This window comes from Histoplasma capsulatum, genomic scaffold (assembly GCF_000149585.1).
Source record: "Histoplasma capsulatum NAm1 scaffold_2 genomic scaffold, whole genome shotgun sequence".
Lineage (NCBI taxonomy): Eukaryota > Fungi > Ascomycota > Eurotiomycetes > Onygenales > Ajellomycetaceae > Histoplasma > Histoplasma mississippiense.
The window spans coordinates 1,271,299-1,280,620 of record NW_001813981.1 but is presented as its reverse complement, the minus strand read 5'-3'; the positions used below and the strand labels follow the sequence as shown (position 1 = coordinate 1,280,620).

The following is a 9,322-nucleotide window of genomic DNA, read 5'->3' as shown; positions in this document are numbered from 1 at the left end:
AGTTCCAAGCTCTAATGTTACGTCACGGACCCAAGGAAATGCGACATCATCCGGGCCACTAGCAAGCAGAGCAATATCATCGATGGCACGAGCTGTTGCAAGCCTTGTTGTTTCGTTTCGCAGGCGATCGACTAGCAGCGTCAACCCCGCAGCCCGTTGAACGGGAGAAATGAACTTCGGGGCTCCGGAAGTGCGGCCCAGCAATACTCCAAGGACGTGGATCGCTCGCTGACGAACTTCCAGATCAGAACTGTTGTCCGCAATCCTATTAACTATTATGTAGAATAGCTTTTCTAACTGTGGCCCAAGGTCATGTTCAGTTGCAGACACGCGGGGTGGTGTCAAGGCCTTCTCGATTTGCTCCACTGCTCCAAGCGCCTCACTTGCAACCCTGTAATTCTTGTCGTTCACAGCACTTACAACTCCAGGGATTAGGGCAATGAGGAACGGTAGGAGCGCATTGGATGCATGCGTTTCCGAAATCGCGGCAATCAGACTAAGAGTTTCTATCTGCAAGCTGCTAGAGCTGACGGATGTTGTACCAGCAGAGACGGAGAAGCCTGATGACATAGCAGAGGTCTTTAAAGCGTCTGCGATCGGGTCTTCGATTTGCTGTAGGAATTCGGAAAGTCCACCGTACCGAACAAGGGCTAGACTTTTCAATAACGAAATCGCGGCCTGTTTCAATGGTATAGACGCCCGCTTCCATAACTTGACAATATTCTGAATTATACTGGGTGTCAACTTTGCAATCTCTGCCTGTGGACCCGAACTTGGAATTGAGCCTGTGGTAATTGGGGAACTCATGGCAAGTGAAGATGCGACCTCCGACTCCAAATCAAACAGATTAGCATCACTGTCCTGTCTTCTTCTCTTTCTAGAGGTTCTCCCCCTCCCAAATTCATTGGTGAGATGTATGTCAGGATTGATCACCGCTGATATCTCTCCAGTTTTCCTGACAAGACAGTTCATGCTAGCAACTGCTTCAAGTTTGACGGATTCCTCCCTTTCTTTAGTGAACCTCGCAAGTAGAGCAGGTGCGATTGTCTGATATATAGGGTCATCTTCAAGAGCCTTCGGATTATTCTGCTGAGTTGCGATGATTGTATATAAAACCTTAGCAGCGCATCTGCGGACTTTCCAACTCATATCATCTATATCACTGTATCCCTCTTCCTCTTCAAAATCATCAAATGCATCATTGTCATCTTCGGGCTCCTCAGTCGCCCCATCATCGCTACCCTCATCTTGCGTCCCACCCATTTCCTCATCTTCGACCTCCGCTACATTGGGATCGTACTTGAGATACCGCAACGCTGCCTTTATCGAATCGGATAGATAAAGTTGCATTTCACTGGTACAAGATCCAAGTAAAGTCTCCAACGTCGCCAGGGCTGTTTCGCGTAATTCATCTTCTTCCGAATCGTGGTCGCCTGTATCCGAGTCATCGTCTCGCATTTCACTTAATTCCTGTTCGCTGACGGCTGAGAGCACAAAAGGGGCCAACGTCCTCAGATAAGGGCCAAATTTAGAAGGGATTGACCTAGCCAACGCTGCTATTGTCCCAATGAGATGCCGACGGCGGGTGGATGTAAGGTGTGGTGATCGAAAGCTTTCTATCAGTGTGGAAACGAACGTGCTTAACTGCGCATCTGAGAAGTGGGCTAGTAGAGCCGAGACGGCTGTTAAAGCCCGTTTTATAACTACAGTTCCAGCGTTGTCATTTTCAACAATAGCCATCACCGTCTCCTCCAGAGAAGCCAACTCGCGCTCGTTCAACATCGGGCCAAAATGCCTTACCACTTCGATCAACACATCGAGGGCTTCGCTGCTGTATCCCTTTTCTGGATCATTTGTCAACATCCCATTTACTTTAGATTGTCCATTGGCCGTAACGGTTCCCCCGACAAGTCTTGGAATCAAAACCTTGGACACTGCCATACACCCTGCTTGAGATTCTCGAGAAAGAGGGGCGCTGGGGTCAGGACGAGGCAAAGCTGCCAAGATGATTCTCAGTGCGGTATTGGGAACGGAGGTATCAATTGTCTCGGAGGCCGTCATATGAGTGAGTTTATCGATTAAGGGAGTAACTATTTCCGGAGGAAGGCGAGTTACAAGCGGCTTCAAACTGTAGGAGTATATCGTTTAGTCCTGAAAGCTGCACTCCCAACGAAATGGCGTACAGGAAGTTTTGTTCTTTCTTTCTTCTCTTTCTAGTTCAGCTAAACATACCATTTCAAAGCCTGGTTTTGCACTTCGCCATGTGGGTCCTCGAGGGCTTTGAGAAGACCCTCTACTAGCTTTGAACAAGAATGAACATCTTGCGCCAGGTACGCGGAGTTGGCTTGTTCGAGGGTGGTCAACAGGTCGTTGAGGGACATGTAGCGGATATCCGGGTCAGGATCTGTCAGTTTTGACAGCAGAGAGTTTAAGCTCTGCTGAGTCGCCTGCCTGTCATATGCCATGATATTGTAATCCCATGCAATAAAAGGATAGCGGGGTAGGTGTTCTTAGGCGGGGCTGGAGAAGAAGATGCTCTTGAGTTGCGAAGTATACTATGCTGTCTGTCAAGAAATGTATTAGAATAGTTGCAACACGAGTGATTTAGAATTGAATATGGATCCAGAATTAGAGCAGGGTGACTGGCATACAGATCGAGGGTTGCGATGGATTGTATTAGGCAACAGAAGCTAGATATCAATCCAACATAATGTCAATCAACACAGCGCTAAACGAACGGTATGGCTTGGTCGTCAGAGACTGGTGACGGGACCAGAGAGACAGCAAGACGATGGGCGGGAGCGTTGACAAGAAATCTTCTCTCTGTGTGTCTAGGAGTATGTGATGTTATTGTCGGAGCGAAAGTAGTTTCTATAGAGATCAACCATTCCCCACCAGAGGCTGAGAGCGGCTTACAGAAGAATCCAACCGGTATCTGGTAGCTACCACTTCGTATAATTGACGAAACACGATTAATTGAGGTATTGCATCCACATCCTATTCCTATTCAGATTCTCACATGATCTCCTATCCTCTCCCGTCCAGCAGAGACATATTCTCATGTCTTTGGTTTCTTCAACCTCCTCCACATTGTGCTTCCTGTCACGTGTTCTCCTCAACTCCCGCAGCTAACGAGCTAGCGCAAAAATAACCAAGATTTGCGACCATTTTCCCGCCAACTCCATCTCCAGCAACTTCTGTTTCTCACTGCACCTGTGTTACTCGCATCATTCCCGGAATCTCGCAATTGCAATTAATTACATCCCCAATTGTGCCTCAATTGCAGCTGAAGGACTCCAGCGAAGCCCTTCCTCCAATTGCCCATCATGGTCCTCCCTCGCTCCACATTCTTCCGCACGCTGTTCACGGCCCGGCAGTCCACGAGAATAGCCGGCTCGCGAGCTTCTTCCAGGGTTTGGCAACAGGCCACGAGAAGAACATATGCGTCTGGCGGTGGTGAATCTAAGAAAAGCAGTGACTTGCCATGGTATGTATGTCCTAAAGGTACTATACATTCTTTATGATTGAATGGTTTTGGTTTTTTCCACCCAATTGAACAATCCTCTTTAATTTATTTTACACTGTTTGGTAAATACTCACTATGTGCCACGCGGAATTTGTTGTTATTATAGGATAATTGGCTCTCTCGTATTCACAGTGCCAGCCGCCAGCTTCCTGCTTGCCGATGGTCCCAAAAAACCCACCCACTCTGAACTACACATGCCGACTCACAAGGACACCGAAGAGGTACATATATCAGAGAAGCAGGCTGCAAGTGAAGTTGAAGAAGAGGAAGAAAAGGACAAGACCGAACCAGAACGTGACTCTGCCCCCTCACCAAAGGAATCAGACCAATCCGTACGCGGTGGCCAGGGGGAGGCGAAGGAAGCTTTAGAGGAAACCTCTGCTTCTGGGTCTACGAAGGATGCTGAAGATGCCTCCGCAAAAAAGATGGAGTCGGAGAAGAAAGAGGTGTGTTGAATATCACCAGTAATTTTTCTACAATTCTTTGAACCGTTGCGCATCATTGGCCCTAACCCTAACCTAATCCCAATCCCCCATCGTACGGGTTTAATTTAAGGTGTTTCTCCACCCTAGCGCTACATCATCCCATGTCAATGCCACTCTCTCCTCCACCCTATCCTCCACCCCTTCTTCCACACAAACAACACACTTCAACCTGGCAAACCTAGTTGACTTTTCCTCCGAGACCGCTGAAAAGGAAACCCCCACACAGAAACGTCCTGAAAAGGACGAGGCAAAACCCTCCCACGCTTCCGGCGCGGACACTTCGGCCGCAAAATAAACTACTCGTACTATAGAAAACAAGCTAAGAAACCACACCATGGGGACCCGGGTTGGGAGGAACTTGGCTTGTGGAAAAGAGAGGAACGTGCGGACGAGAAGCGTGGGGAGACAATAATATTTTGAGTCATGTAAATGTATTTTTATGTACAGATACTGCTTAAAAAACAAGAAAGAAAAAAAAATTTTTTTTTTTTTTGGACTTGGACTCAAAACCGCGCTCTGAAATGATAGCGATATGCAAAAATACTGAATGAAATATCTCGGTACATGGCGCCAATTTTCAGCCAGGAAAACATTTTTTCAGGCTGGTCGCCCATTTTGTGGCAGTCATTTGTTCCACTTTTTTCACTTTTCTCTTCTTTTCCTTTATTTTATGGAGGGGGGGGGGGGGGGGAGTAGTGATATATGAAGTTTTCATCCGTTCATCTGCAGTGCAGTGGGTTATAGTCCTGACCCACCCTGGCAGACCCAAAATTATCCATAGATATACATTAGCCGGTAGAGAGAGTGTGTAAAGTCCTCTGTTCCCGCTTTTGGATTTTTCTCGGTCAAATTGAGAAAAACGTGCCTTGGAGATAAGAGAAGCTGCTCCCTTGGCTATCCTGACAAAAAATAAAAATTAAATTAAATTAAATATATGATATTAGAGCGCAGGAAGAAAAGATATAAACAGAAGAAACATGGAAAACTGACACAGCAGCGGGGAAGATCAACACATGAACACCCCATCACGCCCATTTGAAAGAAAAAAAAAAAAAAAAAAAAAAAACTTGATAATCGTTCATGTACTGTACATACCATCACATCATGCTCATGGCTTATCATCCATCCATCCATCCATGAATCATCCATGAATCTCTATCCGATGCACACGACCCTTCAAACAAGAACATCAAGGACGTGGGGTTGGGGTATTACACAAAGTAGGGACACAAAAGCAGGACAGAAACCATCTCAAAAGGGGCACGGGACAATGGATAGGGGATTCAAGATCGATTAATAAACTTAATTAATGATATCCGATCAGACAAAACCTCCATCCCACCCTCCATTTCTCTTCTCACGGGGAAAATAAACAGACATTAAGAAGTTATGTATGGGTTTTATGAAAAGGGGAAGGAAAAAAAAGGCAAAGGAGAAAAGAAAAGTACATATATGTACTGTACATGTGTATCTGCCAATGCAATTGTGATGCTCAAGAGGAAGATGGAGAAAGGGAGAGAAAATGCCAAAAACGATGATTTTCTTAGCCAGGGGGTTCTCTTATTGTTCTCTTTTCCTGCATACAACAGATCATACCTGGGGAAAGCATATATGCTTAATACCCATACCATGGCAATCATCTTATTTTCCATAATGGGATTGCACCCCCATAAAAAAATTTCTTCGACAATTGCCTATGAGAGATTGATAGGTGGCACTGGTAGAGCACTGAAAACCTCTTGACACCTTCAATTTGGTCATCAACAATCCAAAGAGGACGAACAAAAGGTAGCGCAGCCATCTCACAACCAAGTTAATTGTTGTAGTCCAGCACCGGCTTGGCCGATTCAGAGTCAACCGTCGTAGCTCCATCAACTATAGCTCTCGGGCCCGTGACAGCATCGTTTTCCTTAGTCTTGGCTGTCCTCCTCGTAACATGCGTTGCATCCGCGCTACCATTGTTCGCAGAGCCAATGGCTCCAGTCCCAGTCCCAGCATTGCCGCAAACTTGAGCATCTTTGGTAAGCGTGGGCTGCTGATCCTCTTCCTGCTCCTCTTCTTCTTCGTCCTCACTCCGCTCGTCCTTCCTCACGTCGCTCAAGACGTAGTTCTTTGCAATGCGGAGGATCAGGAACAGCCATAACAGGTTGACGGCTTGTAGTGCGCTGAGCAGGCCAAAAGTGATAACTTGGCTGAGACGACATTTGTACTGTTGGGTTTCCCAATTGAGTTCAAAGGGACCGACGGTTTGGAATTCCGTAAGAACTGCCCAGAGGATGCGGAGATTAAGGTAATGGCGCATGTATATCCAGACGCCTATAAACGTAATGAAGTATGGACCGATGAGGACGGAGTCCAGGTAATTGAGAGTTTTGGAGGTCTGAGAGTCATCAAGAAGTTAGCTTTAATAGCTGCGAACGAATACGAACACGAAGGGATTAACGGCATACCGCAAGGAAGAAGTCCGAAATATCATGAGTGATATAAACCGCAAGACCAATGTAGGTGAAATGAAAGCGGTAACTGAGCCCAATAAGCGCCAGGGTAATAATATGATGCGCGACTAGTTCCTTGAAATCCTTCCTGGGTTTCTCCAGCAGCAGAAGCAGCACGATTGCCTGTTGCGCCCAGTAACTAGCCTCGAGCAAGTAATAAGCCTTGAAGTCCGCTGTATGCAGCCTGTGCGGGAACCCTTCAAACATTGGTGTCGTGTTAAAGTACCAGATATCCGTTTTGCTCATGACGTAGAGCCCAAAGGGCCCGAACACAGCAAAGTAGATCGCCGTGTACACCTGTTCCATAAACCGGGCCATTTTAGCCTTGCTCTTGATCCCACAGTATACGCCCCACGGTCGTATTATTCGTTGCATGATGAATTCGCGGGTGAAGGAGAGAACAATTGTGTAGAAACCGACGAAGGCGAGATCTTTCTTGCCCTTTCCGTACATGATGGGGCCGCCAGGAGTTTCAGGGGGGTTAGGGTATGAGAGGAAGATAGCACTGTGGACTGGGTTGGATTCTGTTGGGTTCACTGAGTATGCGGCGAGGATAATGAGCAATAGGATAAGTGGTGTTAGCCACGTATGTTTGAGAGAGGTATCTTTCCATCGCCGGAAGAATGACCGCGCCCGTCGCCGCTTGGAGTGTGATTTTCCGCTCCTTTCAGACGCTCCACGCTGTGTGTGCCGTACCTACCATCGGATGAGAAGCACAGAATCAAACGTTAGCGGATAGAACTGAGAAATTCGATTTCTGAAAAAAAGCGCTGGGAAGAAACGGAGTATATGTGGAGGAGCAGTAGGTTATGTGGTAGAGAGAACATACCGACGGAGCTTCAGGGGATGGCGAATGAGAATTCATAGTGGATATCGCAGGAGCTCCAGTGTCTCCTCTGATATCTGCTCCGAGATTACTGGACTTCCGCGGCCGCGACATCGAGACCTATTTAAGAAAGGGAAATGGGAGAATGAGGCACGAGGATGAAAAGAGCCGAGAAATGGCTGAGTTTGAGGCGTTGACCTTCTCGTCACAATCCGCCAACGGCTTGGATTCCCCGGCGCCTCTTGGCCTTGCTTATACTTTTTTTTTTCTTTTCTTTCTTTTTCTCCACTCTCTCGGGCGATTATTTATTTATTTTGGGTGCTCAGGTCAACCCTTCCCCCAAAGACACGGTACAAGGGGTAGGTAGGGGCAGGCGCGGGTGACACGGCGGCGGGGAGAGGCAAAGGAAGAAGTGATTGGCGATAAGAGGGTTGGCGGATTCCTACAAAGAATGGAGCGGACGAGGCACCATTTCTTCTTGCTTTTCTTCGCTGAATTCTTCTCCGATGCCAGAGATGAAGTATCCATGGATCCTCATAGGAATCCTTTTTTGGGTCAGGGGTCGGGACCAGGTTGTTCCGTGGCCGCCGTCGATGCCAGTTTTCACGTGCCAACGGGGTTTCTGGACATGACTATTGCACGCCACTGTTTAAGCCGCTGTGCCACATACAATGGGTATAGGGGGCGGTGGTTGTTGTTTCTCAGATTTCTCAGTAACCAACCTTGGATCTAACACTCAATTGTATCTCTGGCCCTGTGTTGAAAGGGTAGATGGCAAAGTCGAGTATGGTTCACGGTTCACAATTTTCTTGGCAAAACTCTGAGCTCTTGATCAGAAGTTTTGAAGCCAGAAGTATATAGATAGCCAGGCTGATTCACATAACCACCTATATATTCATATATATCCCATGGGTAGCTAACTGTGTAGTGTTATGACGTTTTCTATTTAATATCTGATAAGAACAAAAGTATCCACCATGTCAAAACCCAGAGCCAAAATCATCACAAAACAACGAAAGCGAAATGCAAGTCCAGCCCAATTCTACGCCAACTTAACCGTTGGGAGTTCCGCCATATGCAACCTGGCACTCCCATACGGCATTAATTTAACCTCGAATGGCTTCCCAATACACTCCCGCTCCGATTCTCGTGGCGGGTCCGGCGCATAGCCTTCCCCCTTCGGCTCCGTCAACTCCCACTTAATCTCACAAGCCCGCGCCGAAATTGAAGTCGATGTCGCTTTTTCCGCCCAGAGCGGGTTTGGAAGCTGATTTTCGTTGTTGGGTGTTGCTGCACCGTCGTCACCGCGAGCGGCCAGAGCATTGAAGCGGAGCGTCGATGGATCAATCGCCAGCGCCCATTTCGAGGACGGCGTCATCGTGTATTCTCTCGCACTATCAGGTGCGCCAGGGTAATTGCTCTTGACATAGGTGACGCGTGCGTCGATCGGGACGGCGTAGAGAAGCGCTCCATAGTAAACAGCGACGGTGTTGCGGGCACGCTTCTCCACGCGGATTTCAGTAGCGAACGAGACGGTGACTACATGTTTCCCTTGTGTTATGGAGACATCGTGCATCCCTGTCGCAGGGCTGGGCTTCAAGGAAGTGCCTCCAGCGCTGTCGACGGAGACCAAGGACTTGGCATTGTCAGCCCACGAAGGCACCCTGAAGGATAATGTAAATGGTCCTCCCGCGTCGATTTTGTAGGACAGTGCGTTGTCGAATGGATAGGCGGTTTCACAGTTGATATTAACTTTGGTCCCTGAGCTTGTTGTGGTTCGTACCTCAGCTGGTCCAAGCAGCGCCTGTCCAATGCCATCCTCCCCTTTCCGCACAAACATAGCGGACACGAATTTGGGATATCCTTGATGTTGGTTAACAGTACAGCAGGGGTAGTTAGGCTCTAGGCCGAATGTTTGTGCTCTCGAACCAACATCTACCGGCATGGTGGATGCCTGACACTATGGGAAACGGGTTGGTTTATCGGGAAT

General features: G+C 47.7%; 4 protein-coding genes across 4 annotated transcripts in view; 1 reads left to right on the top strand and 3 right to left on the bottom strand.

The window, feature by feature from the left end:
- Nucleotides 1-2,465, bottom strand: part of HCAG_02472 (conserved hypothetical protein) — a gene marked incomplete at both ends in the record, with an annotated part of 4,363 nt that extends 1,898 nt beyond the window's left edge. Inside the window, 4 exons of the mRNA XM_001542251.1 lie at nt 31-265; nt 384-391; nt 421-2,128; nt 2,233-2,465. Coding sequence (XP_001542301.1) covers nt 31-265; nt 384-391; nt 421-2,128; nt 2,233-2,465 — 2,184 coding nt within the window. The remainder of the gene's footprint in view (nt 1-30; nt 266-383; nt 392-420; nt 2,129-2,232) is intronic.
- Nucleotides 2,466-3,326: 861 nt separating this feature from the next.
- Nucleotides 3,327-4,306, top strand: HCAG_02471 (predicted protein; the record flags this gene model as incomplete). The annotated part of the gene is made up of 3 exons (XM_001542250.1): nt 3,327-3,487; nt 3,633-3,972; nt 4,082-4,306. The coding sequence occupies 3 exons, from the start codon at nt 3,327-3,329 to the stop codon at nt 4,304-4,306; spliced, it is 726 nt and encodes a 241-aa protein (XP_001542300.1).
- Nucleotides 4,307-5,824: 1,518 nt separating this feature from the next.
- Nucleotides 5,825-7,371, bottom strand: HCAG_02470 (longevity-assurance protein 1; the record flags this gene model as incomplete). The annotated part of the gene is made up of 3 exons (XM_001542249.1): nt 5,825-6,391; nt 6,462-7,202; nt 7,336-7,371. 3 exons carry the CDS (start codon nt 7,369-7,371, stop codon nt 5,825-5,827), a joined length of 1,344 nt encoding a protein of 447 aa, XP_001542299.1.
- Nucleotides 7,372-8,374: 1,003 nt separating this feature from the next.
- On the bottom strand, nt 8,375-9,277 carry HCAG_02469 (predicted protein; the record flags this gene model as incomplete). The annotated part of the gene is made up of 1 exon (XM_001542248.1): nt 8,375-9,277. The coding sequence occupies one exon, from the start codon at nt 9,275-9,277 to the stop codon at nt 8,375-8,377; it is 903 nt and encodes a 300-aa protein (XP_001542298.1).
- Between the last annotated feature and the right edge of the window lie 45 nt (nt 9,278-9,322).